The sequence below is a fragment of the Excalfactoria chinensis genome, chromosome 1 (genome assembly GCF_039878825.1).
Source record: "Excalfactoria chinensis isolate bCotChi1 chromosome 1, bCotChi1.hap2, whole genome shotgun sequence".
In the NCBI taxonomy this organism is placed as follows: Eukaryota; Metazoa; Chordata; class Aves; order Galliformes; family Phasianidae; genus Excalfactoria; species Excalfactoria chinensis.
In genome coordinates, this window is record NC_092825.1 from 153,205,234 (window position 1) to 153,224,747 (window position 19,514).

The 19,514-nt window shown below is 38.0% G+C and overlaps 1 protein-coding gene across 1 annotated transcript; it reads right to left on the reverse strand.

Annotated features, from left to right (window-relative positions):
• Positions 1-4,254: 4,254 nt before the first annotated feature.
• Positions 4,255-15,953, reverse strand: LOC140255195 (uncharacterized). Its single transcript, XM_072342560.1, has 3 exons — positions 15,934-15,953; positions 4,829-8,028; positions 4,255-4,767 (listed from the first exon to the last, which is right to left on the reverse strand). The coding sequence occupies exons 1-2, from the start codon at positions 15,951-15,953 to the stop codon at positions 5,346-5,348; spliced, it is 2,703 nt and encodes a 900-aa protein (XP_072198661.1). The 3' UTR covers positions 4,255-4,767; positions 4,829-5,345.
• Between the last annotated feature and the right edge of the window lie 3,561 nt (positions 15,954-19,514).

Consider the following 19,514-nt stretch of genomic DNA (forward strand, 5'->3'; position numbering starts at 1 on the left):
CCACTGCGCCACCGGGGCACAAGTCTTTACAGAATTCTCAGTAAGAAGTCACAATATTAATTTTTTAAACCTTTCCTAGTTCTGAAACACCTGCAAGTCCCTGTTGACAGATAAGATAATGTAGGAGTTTTAGTACATGAAGACTTTTAAATACACTGTCAGCAAAGCATCAAAAATATATATAAAAAATAAATCCAGAAGATTCTTTTTCATATCTATTTATGCAACTAATGTAAGGAATATTGCTCACAGGTTGCAGTGGATTTTTAATTAGCCATCTCTCATTTAAGATAAAATTTAAGCTTTGAATGGGGCTACTGGATCAGTGCTAAAACAGGCTTACTAGTTTATATTTTTCAATTAAAAGGACTGATTAACAAACTACATCTGTTGCACCATTCTGCATTTAGGAGGTCAAAGGTGGGGAAAGGGTGGAGTGATGAATATTTCTAATTATAAGGAAATATAGAAACTATGAAAAAGGAAAATGAAACAAGCAGAGCCCAAATTAGACACAATGTCACAATCTCTAGCATACGTGAGTCATACAATTTCTGGCTTATTTTCAGTATTTTTTTAGCAATGTTATTGAGTTAAAGATGGTATCAAATGACAAAATAACGATTGGATTGCAGAAGGTCTTAAAACTGAAAGAAATAATAATTTGAAAGCCAAATCAAACGAAACAAAGCAACATCAACAACAATACAAAAAAACAAAAACAAAACAAAAAACAACAGAGCAGTAGGCCAAGGAGAACCACATGAGGTTTAATAAATCTAAGTACAAGGTGTTGTGCCTGGGTCAAGGCAACATCCACTTTCAGTACAAGCTGAAGGATGAAAGGACTGAGTACAGCCCTGCCAAAAATGACCTGGGGGCACTGGTAGATGCTAAGTTGGACATGAGCCAGTAATGTACCCTCACAGTCCAGAAAGTCAATCATATCCTGGCCCACATCAAAAGAGATGTGGCCAGCAGGGCAAGAGAGGTGATCCTGCCTCTCAACTCAGCACTACTGAGGCCTCAACCGGAGTACTGCATCCAGATGTGGAGTCCTGAGTATGGGAGAGACGTGAGCGTGTTGGGGTGTGTCCAGAGGAATGATGGAACACTCCATCCATGAGATGATCCATAAGGATGAAACATCTCTCCTGTGAGGACAGGCTGAGAGATTTGGGGCTGACAAGTGTGGAGAAGAGATGGCTCTGAGGAGACTAGCTAGTGGCACTGCAGTATCTAGAGGGTTGCTGTAAGAAAGAAGGAGGCAGCCACATTTGCAGAGTCTGTTGTGTTAGGACAAGGGGAAATGGTTTCACACTAAAATAATGGAGAATTTTATTTGATATAAGGAAAAAGTTTTTTACAATGGTGCTAGTGAGGCACCATAACAGGTTGCTCAGAAACTTGGTAGGTGTACTGTACCTGAAGACATTCAAGGTCACACTGCATCAGGTTCTGAGCAACCTGATCTAGCTGAAGGTATCCCTATTCACTGTAAAGGGAGTTGGACTAAATGACCTTTAATTGCCCATCCTAACTCAAACGATTATATGATTACATAATTCTAAAAGGGAGATAAAATGCATTACTTCAGGAAGACAAAGTTACTCTTTTGCTTTTTATTTATTTTTTATTTTATTTTATTTTATTTTATTTTATTTTATTTTATTTTATTTTATTTTATTTTATTTGAAGCTGCTCTAAATAATGTCCTAGTATTTAGGATGCACCAATTTCTAACAAATAGAGGAATGGGTTTTCAAACAGATACATAGCAGTAGCAGTGGGAAAAAAGCAAACTCTTATTTATCCTTGAAATTATTTGGAATTATTTTATGAAAGGACTGAATAATAAAGTTATTTGTGTTGTCAAATGTTTGAATTTACTAAGCCAGGAATTCCCTTCCAATTCCCTGTGCTTATTCCATAAAGTAAAATATCAGTTAGAGGGAGATGATAGTATTATATCTGAGACTGGCTTTAGGCTTCAGTTCATAAAGTTTAAAGAACAAGAAGAAGGAAAAACGTATGTTGTCTTTGCTTCTTCAGGGAGATTAAATTACCCTGATATATGATATGATGTTAACTTTGCTGCTTCACGTAGAACATGTGTATTTGAAACTCTCTCATTCAGCTCTTAAATTTTTTGAAAAATACTGAATTTCCTTGATTTCAAATAGTTTTAGAACAACACAATCTAATACTTTTGTTTATAACTCTGAGTCATGCTAAGGTTTTATGACCATTTGCAAAGAAAGGTTCAGTACTTATTTACTAGAACTCTGAAGCTAACTTTGTAGAGGAAATATTCCACACAAAGAATTTCACTGTGAATCTTCTGAATCCAGATTTATGAAATCCAGAAAAATGTATACACATGGTAACAGAGATTGCTTCTAGTTGTTCATTGAAATTGGTGTGAGCATGAAGCTACTGGCTGCAGAGCTCAAACTCTTGACTTTTTAATCTTTTACCTGAAGGTATCCATTTCTCATTGTAGGTAAGAGATGAATGCATAGCTGCTAAGTGTGATGAGGATGGCAATGGAAATAAATAGTGTTAATTAAATTACAAGAATTAACATATCCAGTATTTCTTGCTCTTCTAAGCTTTTGCAGGCAATAATAAGTTTTCAACTGGTGAAAGGTATTTATGATTCCTTCCTTCTCACAGAATGATCCATTTCAAAGCTTTTTGCCAAGATAGGGTTGACATTTTGAGTGACTGTTCCTTTGTTTGTTCAGGTCTCCTCTCTATGTCTCAACAGAACCAGTATTTTAAAAAACAAATTCAAAAAAAGACAGACAACATAAGTGAAACTCTTTCTATTCATCTTAGTGGGAACAAACTTGAATCCTATGTCTTTCAGTAATAAAAAAACCCACAACATGTAATTCCAGTCCTCAGGACAATAATTAATAAAAAACAAACAAACAAACAAACAAAAAAACTTGGTCATACTGAGCAGATTTATTTATTTGTTTATTTATTTATTTATTTATTTTAGCACTGTTTTCCTTGGCTGCAAAGTTAGTCAAGCTTAGAAAAAATATATATATTTTAGAATACTCTGGAAGTAACATCTAATTGCTCAAAATAATAGTGAATGTGTTTAAACTGACATTTTCATAGAATCATAGAACCATGGAATGGCCTGGGTTGAAAAGAAAGTCAAAGATCATCTAGTTTCAACCTCCGTGCTGTGAGCACGGTTGCTAACCATTAGACCAGGCTGCCCAGAGCCACATCCAGCCTGGCCTTGAATGCCTCAGGGGATGGAGCATTCACAGCTTCTCTGGCCAACCTGTTCCAGTGTGTCACCACTCTCATAATAAAAAAAACCTTCCTTCTAATATCTAACTTAAACCTCCCCTGTCTCATTTTAAAACCATTCTCCTTGTCCTGTCACTATCAACCTATATAATCAATTGTTTCCCCTCCTATTTATACTCTTCCTTCAAGTAATGGAAGGCTACAGTGAGGTCTCCCCAGAGCCTTCTCTTCTCCAAGCTAAACAAGCCCAGTTCCCTCAACCTTTCCTCATATGAGAGGTGCTCCAGCCCTCTGATCATCTCAGTGGCACTTTTCTGGACCCATTCCAAGGGCTATGTGTCTTTCTTTTACTGAGTCCCCCAGGCCTGGACATGGTTCTATAGATGTGGCCTCACAAGAGCCAAGTAGAGGGGGGCAATCACCTCCCTCTCCCTGCTGGCCACCCCTTTTTTTAATGCAGGATATAGTTGGCCTTCCAGGCTGCAAGTGCACACTGTTGGCTCATGTCCAGTCCATCTCCACAGGGCTACTCTCATGGAGGTCTTTCCCCAGTCTGTATAAACACCTGTGGTTTTCATGGTCCAAGTGCAACACTTTGCAGTTGGCCTTGTCAAACCTCATTAGGTTTAAATGGTCCCACTTCCCCAGCCCGTCCAGGTTCCTGTTTGCATGCAAGGTTGCTGAGGGTGCACTTGATGCCATAAAGATGTTGAAGAGCACTAGTTCCAGGACTGACCCTTGGGAGACACCATTCATGACCGGCCTCCACCAGAACATGGAACCATTGATCACAACCTTTTAGCTGTGACCAAACAAGCAGTTCTTAATCTGTTGAATAGTCCATCCTTCAAACCCATTCCTCTCCAATTTAGAGAGAAGGATGAGTGTTGCCGTGCACAATTATAATCCAAACCCCATACTTGCCCAGGTGCTAGCGAAACCCTCGCTAGGGCCAAAAGGACCACCGTGACTCATCAAGAAAGGTGGCAAAATGGCGTTTATTAGGAGTAATCAATACCTTATATACCTTACTACTTCGTCTACGCCCCCTAGGGCACGTTTGAAATGCGCGCGCCCAAAGTACATCACTAGATAGGGGACGGAAGAGGCTGGTTTACTATCACCGTCACATCCCGAAAAAGCCCCGCTACCGCCTATATGCTTGTACTACAAGGTTCAGCCTCGTTAGCATCTACAACATCTCCCCGCCCCCCAAGACAACAATTTATCCCTTTTCAATGTGAACACTAAAATCCCAAGTATAATCTACTATAAATTTGATATTATTCTATATGTTCTATGCAATATACTTATACTATTGTACTCAGCTTAACTGAATTACTCATCTACTTAGTCAAATTTAACCTTAACAAAACTAAGATTGATCTTAATGCAATCCTTACGATTACTAATATATTACTCTTATCATAACTCTATTACTCTATTAATATATTACTCTTAATATAACTTACTCTATAAATTTATATAAACCTTAATATCTATTAATATATTACTCTTAATATAACTTACTCTCTATAAACTTTATAGAAACCTTAAAAGCTTCATCCGATATAATGAGTAGTGCAAGTTACATTTGTGCAAAAGAAAACAATACCACAACTAAATGAAGTGTATATTAAGATAGTCCCTTTGATGTCTGGAACCATCCGAGAAACAGTTCTCATCCGTGATGTTTTCTATTCTTCTTCATTCTTCGTCATTCTTCTTTCCATTCTTCATCATTCTTGCATGATGCATCTTCTCTGTATGGTGAACAGTAGTCAAAGTCTTCTGTCCGTAGCCTCGATAGCATCCATCAGCTCATCAGCACACGGCAACATGCACCATCATTACATTAGCGTGTAATCGATATGTAGTGACTAGGAAACTAGAATCACGCTCTATAGGATAAGAAGAACACATCCTAAAAGATAAGTGAAGTTGCAAATACAGATAAGTGTGAATCTACTGTTGGCTGAGACCCGACAATTCTAGACTGAATCCAGAAGGTCCCCGCGCTTGTTGTTTGAGCGGTACTAATCACCGAGACCAACAGCAGCAAAACAGTCTCAGGTACCAGATTCGGCCTCCCCACCAACTGCTCCTGTAAGGAAAGAACTCTTATCCCACTTCCCATAGTCAGTCTTCACCAACCATTCTTGAGTAAAACGAGAAGTGAAGCAGGACCCATTGTCAGTCTCAACGTGACTGGGCAAACCGACCATAGCAACAGCGGTTGCCAAATGGTATCGGACTGCAGTCAAGCCAGACCTGACATGCTCAGTGGCCGTGATGACAGTAGAGGAGGTATTCACAGCAATAGCCAGCCATTGACGGGGAGACAAGCAAGGCTCCCAGATGACACCAGTTTGCCAGATCTGCAGTGACCCTAGGCCAAAGACAGGAGTGCTGGCAACTGTATCTGCTATTACATTACCTCTGGTAAAAAGGCTTGGCACCTCAGAGTGACCATGCACATGTAAGGATGCAACAGGAGCCGTGTGAGAGGCCAAGGTCTCATCTAAAATTCCAGCAGCCTCTGAACTTGGGAAGTCCTCCCAGCCCCTGCGGGCCAACAGCTTGGCTGCAAAGATGGAGTCAGCAACAGTGTTAGAGGGTATCATTTGCCAGAGGTGCACTGCGACCGTCACAGCCATCACCTCAAGCATCTGCACACTGACCATTCGGTTTGTGAAGACAGCAGCCTGTGAACTACGGTTGGGATCCTGCCAAACCACCATCCTGAGATCAAGAGTCTCATGCTCTACCAACTGAGCTAGCTGGGCCATTTCAAGGCCTCGAGCAGTGTCCCACTGTGCAAGCGATCCTTCCATGCAGCTCTGTAAGATCTTTTGCCAAGCTGCAGCCATTTTGCTAGACGGATTTTGGGGTTCTTTTGGGTCGGATCCCTTTAGCTGACCATACAAGGGCTTCATCAATCGAGCAGGTATCCCCAAAGCACCCCGAACCCACTGGAGGGCTCCTACCAGTTTCTGCATATTCCATAGTTTCTTAACACATGGTTGAATATCAAAACCCACCAGCTGCATCATCTCAGGGCTAAACTTATATTCCAAGCACTCTGCTTTAATTCCCTCTTGCATGTCTATTCCATGCACAGGGTGAAAGGGATCATCTTGTTCAGCTGCCACAACCCTCCCAAGCTCAGTCATCCACCCCTCTTTCCAGAATGTATATTGCACCAGCTTGAGAATCACGTATGCGAGGCTTTCAATATCGTGAGGGAGCACAGGGCTATGCGCCGTTAAAGTCTCTAGTGTGTTTAAAGCCAGGGGCAAACGGAACTCGCGGCAGCAGCCGGCAGCCCGGTGCCGGAAGGTGGAGCGGCTCCGCGCCGGGGAATCGAGCCCCTGTCCCCTGCATGACTGGCAGGCAACAGGAGCCACAGCGAGCGAACAACTTGCAGCTGCAGGCTCTGTCGGTCCTGTCCCGTTGGCGCAGCGCAGCAGGAGTCGGGCCCGGGTCCGATCAGGCGGCCCTCGGACTGATCGCAGCAGCGAGCTCCCCCGCCGCCGCCAGCAGCCGTACCGCTGCCCCCTCCCGCGTGGAGGGCAGAGACGGGCCAGACCCAGCCGGCACCCTGCGCAGCCCCGCCCGCCCCGGCGGCAGCTCCTCTTCCCCCGCCGGCACCAGCGGGCAGCTCTGCAAGCCAACACAGAGGGGGCCGGCCCACCGGCCGAAACTTGCCCAATCCAAGCCTGCAGCCGCAGCCCCGCGGAGTCCCTTTGGACCTGGCTACTCCCCCCCCCGGGATAGCACCACGTTTGCGCTCCCCCCGGGTCTGGAACACGCCTACTTCTCCAACCACTCGAATTAGCCGCACGCCCGTTATTCCCCCCCCCGGGATAGCACCACGTTTGCACTCCCCCCGGGTCTGGAGCACGCCTACTTCCCCTACCACTCGAATTAACCGCGCGCCCGCACTCCCCACCCCCCAATGACAAAGGATATGGGGCTGAAGTGTCCACTTGGCGGTCGAGAGGGGGTGTGGTCGATTGGAATTCGCCATCTTTAACTTTTTCTTCTCCGCTTCTCCCGGACCCCGTCCCATCTCCCCGCCTCCTCCCCAGACGGCTCTCCTGGGTCCCACCGTCCTCAGCCGCTTTTCCCGGCCGCCCTCCCGGCTGCTCCGGCTCAAACACAAGCCCAACTAACAAACACGATTCAACAAGTTTCCCCTCCTCCCTGGCTGCTTTAAGAGCACCCAGGATTACGCCCCAGGTCACAAGCTCGGCAGCCGCCTGGGCTGTCGCTGCATGCTCTGCAAGCAGAACAGTGAGCGGATCCCATTTACGACAGTCAAGGATCTCGCGGGGGGATGAAAGTTCCCCGTCCCGTTCAAGATAAGTAAGTATTGCAGCAATCTCCTGCAAAGAAGGAGCAGTCTCGCCACAGTATTCTTTACAAAAAGAAAACAATACCTCACTGATAAATTCCATAATCGTCGTCCCGCCCCGTCCCGTCGTCCCCCCGGAACTCTTGCCGCAAATATAGCGCCCCCGATCGCAATCCACGAGTACCTGCGCTGCAAAAAGAGAAAAAAGAGACCCCTGCCCCCCCAGGCAATCTCTACAAAGACAAGAAAGCACGCTCGTCGTCCCCCCGAGGCGCTCCCTTGCGGGATGCAATGCCGTCACCTCACTACACCCCAGATTAAAAAACCCCCAGGCACACTCGTCGTCCCCCCGAGCAGCTGGAGGAGGAATGCACTGCCGTCCCCTCAGTACACTCCTATATAAAAAACAAACAAACAAAAAAAAATAAACCGAAAACACGCCTAATAAGAAAAATCCCCAAAAAGAAAACGAAAAGGCACACCGGAGTTTACGGCCTCACACAGGGGCACCATATGTTGCCGTGCACAATTATAATCCAAACCCCATACTTGCCCAGGTGCTAGCGAAACCCTCGCTAGGGCCAAAAGGACCACCGTGACTCATCAAGAAAGGTGGCAAAATGGCGTTTATTAGGAGTAATCAATACCTTATATACCTTACTACTTCGTCTACGCCCCCTAGGGCACGTTTGAAATGCGCGCGCCCAAAGTACATCACTAGATAGGGGACGGAAGAGGCTGGTTTACTATCACCGTCACATCCCGAAAAAGCCCCGCTACCGCCTATATGCTTGTACTACAAGGTTCAGCCTCGTTAGCATCTACAACAGATGAGGTGAGGGACCATGTCAAAGGCTTTGCATAAGTCCAGGTATAAGACATGTATAATCCTTCCCCTGTCCACTGATGATGTCACTCCATCATAGAAGGCCACAAGATTGGTCAGTCAAGATCTGATCTTAGGGAAGCCATGCTGGCTGCCACAGATCACCTCTTCATCTCATATGTGCCTTAAAATGGTAACCAAGAGCATCTGCTCCGAGGTGAGGCTCACCATATTTTGCTGAAAGGAGATTTGTAGGTAAGACAGTCTCAGTGTAAGTAATGTAAGCAAATAATATTATGCGACTAAAGATATGCCTTTATTTCACTTTTGTTGATGTAGATGAGTTAATATTTGTAGTTCAATGTTTTTCACTTTATTTTAGTTAACTAAAAAAAAAAACAACCAAGAAACCAAAAACCAAACCAAAACAAAAAACCAACCAAACAAAAAAAAACAAAAACAAAAAACCCTGAAATTCTAGGCATTACAGATTTCTCTTCACATAGTAATTTACATCTACTTTTTAGTCAGCATATGTTCCTCCATCTGCTTATATTTAACATTTATTATTTAGGTTAATTATTGTTTTCAATCATTGTTGGGATTTTGATTTGTCCTTTTTGAATCCATCATCTAAGTGAGGCATATTTATAAACATGCTTGCAACGGAACTTTTCATCACTGTTATAGAGCAAGACATAATATTGTAAATTTGTAATTGCATTTGGTAATTGTTAATTCTGATAAATTTTCCATTTTACATTTAATTCTGTTGGATTTGAAAGGAGAAGAGTCCCACTGAAGATAATGGGATCCCGTGGAGAGAACAGGGACAAAATAATAGATGACTACGATCCCTTTGTGTACATAATTGTTGGGAGTAAGATCAGTAGTCCTTACTCACTGGAAAACTCCAGCAGATTTCAAGAGGACCAGCACTTTCTGAGTCAGTATGTGACCTGTTATTCAATGAGATTGCATTAAAAAACAAAAACAACCAACCAAACAAACAAAATTCATTAGGTGAAAGATTAGAGCAGTGTTAAGTCTAAAATTAAATACAAGAAATTTTCACTATTTTAAAAGGTCTATCTCCTTTCTCACTGATATATTAAAAACAGCTATGATTGATAACTAAATTAATAACATATTTTGAAAAAGCTCTTATGGGGAATTCATGAGCAGTATCAAGTCAAAAGAACCATCTTGTAGATATTTCTCCATTTGTGATATGAAGAAATACAGTGATTAGGTATAAGATTTTTTTCTTTCTACACATGGCAAATTTCTGTTCCTGACAGCAATCATTTTTCCAGAAACAAGCACTCATTGTCTCAGCAATCTTAAGGCCAATGTGAAATGAGAATTGACACAGAAAGCATTAAAGAACAGTGCTAATTACATTTTATCTATCCTTTCTTCTTCTTAAAACTTTCTCAGGCTTTACTTTTTCAGAATTATTTTTTATGACTTACTTTGAAACACTCTTCTTCAATCTCATTCATAAGCATTATCTTCTGTGCCATTCTCACTGTATAAGTACATGCATTTCAGACGCTTATCCAAAACTAATCTTCTGACTTATGGCTGTTATCATTTTCATGCCACGGTACTTTTTGTCTTTTTTTTGTTTGTTCTTTGTTTTTTCTTTTTTCTTTTTTTTTTTTTTTTTTTTGTTTTTTCTTTTTTTCTTTTTTTCCCTAACAGTAATCTTGTTTCACTAGTGGAATCAGCAATTTGGCCTTAGGTATATTTTTCTTTATCCACTTGGGAACTGAACTCCTGTTGTTAGATGATATTTACTTGTATCATTCCTTGAAGTGATGCCAGAGTTCTGTGTGGTGGTATACCTGTGTCATAAGTGTTAACTTCTGAATGCTAACAGGAGGCATATAATTGGATATATATATGTGAGTGTGAATACAGAGAACTGAACTTTTGAACTTCCAAACAAGAAGTCTAGTACTGCTAGCTGGAACAGGTATTGACTGGTTGTATATTTTCATAACATCTGGACTAAACAGATTTGGCAGGTCTTGAATCCTTCAGTTAATAGATATGAGAGAGAATCATCATTTAGGAGGCTGGTCACGTATTATATTTCTGCAAGTAGACTATCTAGTTCATGAAAATTAAGGGTTTTGAATGCCAAACAAGAACTTGTACTGAAAGGGAAAAGGGTTTCACACAAAGAAGTTGTGATCTGAGGAAGAAAGAGTAGGCTCAGAACAATGGTGATGAAGATCTTGGCTTTTTCTGTCTGCAAGAAAGACTGTGAAACTGCAGAAAAATACCAGAAGTCAGAACTGCATGGAGAGGTATACTGAGAGAGCTCAAGTGAGAATTCTTACAGATGATGAACACAGTGCTTTGAGCTAACAAGCAAGTAAGCATCTGAGGTAATTAAGTAGGGTAAATTACATTAGTTTTGTAACATTAGTAGTAGATTAGTATTGAAATATATTCTCGAACCTAGATCCACTGTCCACTGTTGTTTACTTTTCTCCTTTTTAGATAAAAGTGAAGGAATGAACACACTAAGAGTGCAATATTTCCAAAATCAGTGGGTAAAACAGGTTTGAAATAAGATTTTGAACACGTAACTTCCATTAAGTTTTTTTGTTTGTTTGTTTGTTTGTTTTGTTTTTCCACCTGTGCATGTAGATGAGCAATTCTTAAAAGGAGAGAAAAGGGAATCTACCTGTCTCATAAATCATCATGACAATGTCTTAGGCTGTTATTTAAGTCATCTTTCTATAGTGAATACTTTTTGTTTCATTAAACAGAAAGAAGCAATTAGTCCTATATTACCAAAATTAGTAGATAGGCAAAAAAAAAAACAAAAAAAAAAACTACTCCAGATCTATTCCAAATCAACTGTTTTTTATCTCTAGAAAACTTGTAGAAATTAGGCAAGTACTAAAGTACTTTTCATTAATCACCTAAATCTGTGGAGCAGTTTTGACAAAATACAATTAAAATGGCCATATGATGTTTAAAACATAACTCTTTTTTTTTTTTTCTTTTTTCCCCGAGTATCAAAAATACACAGTAGAAAAAAAAAAAATGTAGGGAAAAGGGAAAAACAGAAACCAAATAGAGTCATGGCCACCTGTATGAGCAACACATCCTCTGTGACAGAATGGACAGAAAATATAGATGCAAAAGTGAAAGAACAGTGGCTATGGAGTAGTAGCCAACAAGTGTCCTGCCCTACTGAAAAGCTGTTTTGTCTACAATATTCCTATGTTTTTTTACAGCATTTATGTCTTCAAAGCTACTCTTAGATATCTAGAGGAATGAAGAAACTGTATTTTAATGACTGAAAGGACTTCTTTGGTTTCAAGGTGCTGCATTTCATCTTTTGTATTGAGCATGTTCCCAAAAAATTCAAATAAATATTATCCTACTATTACTGGAAATCATATAAATCAGGAATATTTTCAATGATATATGCCTTTTTACAATATCTGTGATTTTAATATATTGAAGTTGGGCTCAATTGCTTCATAGTGATGAGAAAATGAAATATCTACCTATGTTATAATAGTGCAATGTAGTCAGCAAGATTTAGAGAAAAATATGCCTGAATACATCACTGTAAATAGTATTTGTTTTTTACTAAATTTGCTTTTGAAAATGAATCTCTCGTGTCCTCTATGTATCGTGCTTTGGTTGACATCAGAAGCTTAATCTCAGAATACACCAAGAGCTACCTTGTCTTCTTTGTCTTCTGAAACTACACAGGAAATTGTGTGGCAGGAACACATCCAACAGACCCTGTCTACCTCCTGTGCACTCAGATCATGGGGGAGGCTTCCTCTCATGTAAAACACCATCAGTATGAACAACATTAAAGTTGTGTTCTTCCCAGCAGCTCCTTCCCTAACTTCATGTTCTGTCCTGCAGTGCCACAGTATTGTAACATGAGCATAACTGCGGTGTATTTTAGATATCTTGCTTTTTACTGCCTGTGCATTCATTCCTCTCTCTCACTTTCCAAGTTCTTAGTGCTTATTTCTGTATTGATACAGGAAATGATTTCTCACCACAATAATACAGAATTGATGTAAAGGAAAAAAAAAAAAAAAAAAAAAAAAGAAAGGAAAAAGTTAGGATTATTACTATTTATTGGATCTCCCATAGTATCTAGAGATGTATCTATAAACAGTAATTGCCCTTAAAGTACAGTGTGTCCAGTGAGATCCCAGTAAGCCATTTACTCATATTTGGGATACTGCTAGAATCAAAGCATAAAAAACCAAGGTGGATAAAATAAAATCTTAAGTCAAAAAATGGAAAAAGAAAAAAAAAAAAAAAAAAAAAAAAGGCTACAGAATTTCACTCTGGTCTCTTCATTTTATAGAAGGAATGCTGAGGCACGGGGAGTATAAATGCAATATCCAGAACAATATAGATCATTCATGTACACATACACACAAAATAAGAACAGTTTTGTATATCTTTTGGTGTGTGTTACAGGTTCTTTTTGCTTGTTTGTTTGTTTTTTTAATCTCTACAGAAAAGAAGAAAGATGATAGTTCTGTTAGTATTGATAACAACTGAGCTAATGAGTTCTCTTAAAATATTTGCTTTGACTTTATCAGTGCACTATCACAGTAAGAGTGAGTGACAGTTTTATGCTATTAGATTGATTGTACTATACCACTGCACCAAAGAGTCAAATTTGGTTGGTTAAACTTTGAATATTATTTTATATATTAATATTAATATTAATATATTAATATTCCATTTATTTTGTTCCAAACTGATAGCAATATCAGATTGTGATTGGTCTCCTACATACTAATTACAGGAAAAATACAATACAAACATATTTGCCCACAAAATAAATAAATAAATAATAAAAATAAAATAATAATTAAAAAATCATAACTGATAAAGGTAAACCAAGAATCTGGCTTTTATGACTCCTCACTTGTAGGAATACTCCCAGTTATTAAAAGAAAAAAAAGAAAATATAGAAGAAAGAAATGACATTAACAGCTGTCTGGTCTATTAAATACTCTATAACAATAATCTACAAAAATATTAGAACCTTGTAATTTATTTTAGTTGTAGGTTTTGTTTTGTTTTGTTTTGTTTTTTTCCAGAGAATCCCTTTAAAGTAAAGCTTGATAGTGTGCCTTTTTTGATAAAAATTTTGGCAGAAATTCTAAACTAATTCCAAATCCTACAGATATCATTGTTCACAGCAAAGAAGAAATGGTACTTAGAAAGTCTTACTGAAATGAGAGACAGAAAAAAGCCATATGATTGTCCGAATGACCTACTTTCATCAGATGTGTTTTGATCCCTGCATTGATTCAGATATACTATTTGCACAAAGTAAGGAAAGGAAAACTGAAAGGCATTTGTCTGCTCTGCCCATTGCACTAGTAGCTTTTCGAGCAGGGGGCTGGTCCATCATGGGAGCGATAACAATTGGATTCCTCCCCATATTTGCTGAGTTCTCAGCACCAGAATTCGTCTGTTTTGATCTGTGCAGGGAATATTCTGGGCTTATCTGTGGGGTGAAATAAAGTCTCTGTTTCTGTAGATGAAAAGAGTTTTGTAATGTATGAAAGCTGAAAACTGGCAGACAACTGTAAGACTGTCAGACACAATAATGAAGTCATCTGAATGGATACATTTGGCTTACACAAATTTTACTGCAAGTAATTACAGTTTTATACTTTATACAGTTATTTCTCTGTTACTAGTATAAAAAACAAAACAAATCAAAAACTTATTCAAAAGCAAATCAAAAAACAAGCAAACAAGTAAACAAAAATACAAAATAAGACAGCACTCAGAATGAAAAGCCAAATCAAGACAAATGAAAATATTTAGGAACTTTAGGGAAAAAAAAAAAACAAAAACAAAAACAAAACAAAAACAAAACAAAAACAAAAACAAAAAAAACAGCTTTCCTAAATAGGCTTTTTTTTTCTTTTTTTTTTTTCTTTTTTTTTTTTCTTTTTTTTTTTTTTTTGGCATTTTGCTTCTTTGAATAGCTGATTGGAAGCTATGGGATTATTAACAAATGCTATCACAAAATACAAGAAAAGTTAAAACCCAACAAAGAGTATTAAAATTTTTCTTGCTTCCAGTATTTCTATGAATTTCTTAATCTTCTTCTAATCTATTTCCTACTTCAAGTTATAAATGGTTACTGTAGTTTAGCCCAAACCTCTGAAGCAGCATCTGGGAATGAATAAGCTAAAGCAGTCCATCTCTTGATACTGAGACTGGCAAGGGCATATTTGAAAAAGGCAAACAGGAGAAAAACAAGCATCAGACCTGCAACAATCTTGACAGCATACTACAACTCTGATAGGCAGCCTGTGCAGAGGGGAGAGTACAAAGACAGTTACAAATGGCAAGGTGCACATTTATGAATACCAATAAAGTTCCCCTTCTGCTCTATCATCTCTTTGAGGTTCTTTTTTTCAAATTACCATTTTAAGAGCAGCTTTATAATTTCTTTCACTTTTAATACTTAAATTAAATACACATATATAAAATAAAGAGCATTTGTCTCACACCATTTTGTTGTTGTTGTTGTTGTTTGTTTTTGTTTTTGTTTTTTTCTACCAGAAGCATGGCACTTCTTAAAGTAGCTTTGCTGATTTATAAGCAATATGACTGACTTGTAAGTCATATCTTTGATTTATAAGTCAGGACTTCATGCATTGTGAGTATTAAGATCTATTTTATGAAACCCAGTTTATTTGTTAAAAAAGAAGACTGATTTACTAGGCAGATTCATTAATCTTGCCTTGGAAATTTAAACCATAGTCTTATTTTAAACTCTCCTGTTTATATATTAGACACTTAAATCAAATTCCAATTTATACATAATGAGATTGGTTCTAGAGATGTGCAAATAGTAACATATCCAATCTCACTCCTACCTGAAGGTAACAATGATCCTGCTTTTGGAAATAACATGATTATTACCAACGTTGTTGGAAAAATACCTGTCTTTAATCAGATGGATAGCATTTGGAAAGTACTCACATCAAGGAACCAGAAAGAAGTCCTGACTTTCAGGCAGGAAATTAATAACCTAAACCAAAATATTTTAATTTATGTACTCTGAATTTTGAATTTTCAAGTTGCTGAGCTTAAGTCCTCCTGGGATGATTACTCCTACTCTAGCAAGAGAGTCAGCTTTCATTTCCTATTGTTTCTTTCTTTCTTTCATATTCTGAGAGAAAATACAGAGGTCATGTTAAATTCCCCCATCCCAAATTTCCCTACTAACAATTATTCTTTTTTTTTTTTTCCCCACGTTTTTTTATGCTCATATTACTTTTATGCCCAGAAATGCAAGAACTCTGAAATGAAAGGCAAATAAAGTGCCTGAAATGTGCAAACAGCAATGAACAAGATGATATATATTTGAATATTTCACTTTTTAGTCAAACTTATCTACCTGAAGCAAATTTATAAAATTCACAAGAAATACCTTTTTGCCTCATTATGCATAGCCGTGGCTTGAATTGTCAGGTTTAGATAAGCTGAAAGCAATATGGCTGAAAGGTACATTTTCTAATCAAATTCCTGAATAATCTTTGACTCCAGGCATAAAAATGTATGTAATCAATATATGAATCCTACCATACTATTTTGTCCAATACATTGGAATTTGGTCTTTTAATCCTTCAGCAGTGTCTTGCGGCATTATTCTTGACCTGCTACTTTTTATTAAGTTCCTCAGTTCTGAAGACATGTTGCTTTCAGGAACTAATAAAGGAATAAATCTGTTCTTGATCTTGGCAGAGGAAGCCCAGAGTTTGTTCTATGAACTTGTTCCTTACATTCCACAAACACAGTCCCTTTCTGAACATAATTTCATAGGAACTTCCTGATTTGTTGTGTTCACAGCACTGAGCAGAAATCCACCATCAGTGTGAAGGCTGTGTGTCACACATTAAAATCATAGGTGAAAACTTATTAAAATAGTAGGAATAAGGAAAGTCTTCATTCTGTTTTGTAAATAGAGTTGATACACAGAAGGATAAAAACCCTTCTGTTCTAGTGCATCCCTCAGATACTTTGTACCTTGTGCCAAAGTGAAAAGCATGAGTAGGTAGCATCAAGGGATTGACTGACTGAGGATAGCTTCAGTGGCATAACAGAGTCCTTCTCAACACATCCTCTCTCAAGACACCCTTCACTGAAGCGTGCTTTCCTTTTGTGTTTGTCCAGATTCTTTTTCCTTTTTCTGCAGAAATCCCAACACATCTGTTCATCAACCCCACCTCCAGCTGAGAGAAAGGTAGTGATGGATTGCAGAATCCTGCTCCACATTCTGTTAATCTTGGCACTGCCTTCCTCTTCAGACTCAAAGTACAGGAACTGCAAGTTGCTTTTGTTCCACTATTCTGTCCTCTTGCAGTGTCAGAGAAAAGGGTGAAGGGGAAGCTACTTTGATTTGACTTGAACTAGCATTAAGGTTCTTGATTTGGATATCAGCTGCCACAGTATAATGCAATCTAAGAGGCAATACTAAGTCATAGGTGTGGCAAGGTATGGTAAATACATACTTGAGAAATAGGATAAAATTCTGTGAAATGTTCCTAAAAGTGTTCAGGAGCACTTCCTTATGACAACTGCAAAATGAAAATAAAACTATGATTTCAAAAGAGGAATTCACAATAGATTGTGGATAATGCACAGTTGTGGATTTTTATTTTATTTTACTTTTTGGTTGTGTTTTGCTTTGTTTTCCACTGGCAGTAAATAAAATGTTATTATAGAACATGCTCACATCTCTGATTTCTCCCTAGATACAATTGCAAACTCCATTATGATATGAATTCTCATACTTCTTCAGCTCATAAAAATCTCCTAATAGTTATTTTTCTCAAATGGATGGTTCTTCATTTGTAAATTTCCTGGAACTGGTGTTGTCTGCAGTTGTGGTGCTGACTTCCTGAGTCACTACATAATGGCAGAGCATTACACCTGACCAAAATACAGTTCTAAACCCATTACTATTCTGACAGTCCTTCCACCTATTAGTATTCTGGAAACAGAGAAAGATGATTAAAAAAAAAAAAACAAAAACAAATGCAAACAAGAATTAATAATTATTTAAATAAATAAAAAGGAAAATAGCGAGGAAAAAAAATAAAAGTTCTTTTCCTTGTGAAATTACTCCTTGGCTATCTATATCAAGGAATGTAAAGTTAGAGGGATAATTGCTGTTTTAGTCTGAGGACAGTAAACATAGAGGACTCATCTATTAATAAAATAAAATAAAATAAAATAAAATAAAATAAAATAAAATAAAATAAAATAAAATAAAATAAAATAAAAATAACCCCACATCTTCAAGTTGGACAAATATTGCATCTAAGAGATTAGCTACACATCTCTACAAGTGTATCAATGACTAAGCTTTGATAGTTAATTATTGGGATTAGTTTAACTGGGGATATAATAGAATCATAGAATCACAGAACTGCTCAGGTTGGAAAAGACTTTTAAGATCATTGAGTACTCAAGTACTTAAGAGAAAGCATAAGATTATTTTTCTCTATCAGAACAAGGCTTCAAGAACTTGCTGTGTTGTTCATTGAGAAGGGCATGTTCTCTCCCCCTTCTTTTGAGGCTCTAAGGAAATTAGGATGAGGAAGAATGTAGGACTATCTGTTATCAAAAGGAGATCCTCCAATTCCTAATGAATATAGCTATTCTCTTTACTAAATAAACTTACCCTATGTCATTTCCCCATGTACTGATATAAAAGGAGGTGAGTATTGCAATGAGCTCAGGTTCTAGCAATACAGTAATAAAGATAGCAAGATTTGGTATGGACATTTGTTCTTTTTGCTCTTAAACTTTTATCTTTGTGATTGAATTGAAAACTGCAATGATTTTGAGTAACTAGTAGCCATTTCATCACTATAAACATCCAGTACATTCTGGTGGGATACATTTCAATCTGAGAAGCAGAGAAAGACTTTATTGGATTTATCACAAAGAGAAAAGACAAGGCAAAATAAATATTAAAACAAACACATAAAATAGACAAACAGTGAGTGTGATATAAATACCTGAAAAGAGTAATAAGGTAAATCCTAGAGGAGAAAAAACATAAGGAAACAAAAAGAAGAGAAATTCTGGTGGAAGGATATATTAACAGAAGAAAGATATTAAGTGAATAAGGTAAATACAGGGGAGAAGAAGGTAAAATAACAAAGAAAGTAGTGAGGGAATAGGAAAATAATAAAATATAGGTACACCAACTGAATATAATAAAACAACTCACTAAAGTAAGATAAATATCTCTCTAAAAGAAAGGGAAAACTATGAAACTACTGGAAAAAGAGACTTGAAATAAACATGTATAGTGCAAATGTAGCCATCAGAACACTACATGAGGCTTAATGCAGGCAGAGTGAAAACTGAAGCAGAGACATATTTTATATAAGTGAAGCTGTGAAATGTTTGACTGATAGACATTTGATTATACAAGTGAGAGAATATCCAAAATTTACTGAAAGAAATGTTTCAAAAGCAGCTTGAGCTTTTCTCAAGTTATCTCAGTGTTTTTCAAACTGTGATATACTGTGAACATAACAGAAAAGAATTTGCTTATTTGTAAGATTAGGAAGGAAATAAAACAAAGTATGTGTGATCTGAAGTGTTTCACTGAAATACTGTTCTCTACTCTGAGTGTGACTCCCACAAAGGACTCATAAATACTTACCCTGCTGTTGTAGTGGATTATTTACATTATGTGAATGTCCAAAGGGATCTGTAAGGGCAGAGTACTTGTTGCTCTCCACAGACTATTTGCAGGCTTCTGAATGTGTGGGTAGTGAATGCGGTCCTCAGTGCAACAGAAGACAGGCTAGGCATTCAAACCATCTGTGAAGTAGCTTAATAAATGAGGAAAAGTGTATAAACAGAGTAAGAATACATGTCATCTAAAACAGCATTTGAACAGTTTAGTGGTGCCAAGACTCCTGAAATCCATGCTCTGGTTTGATCTATTTTAGGGGAATTTGAAAATCCCTTGATTTTGCTAGGGATATA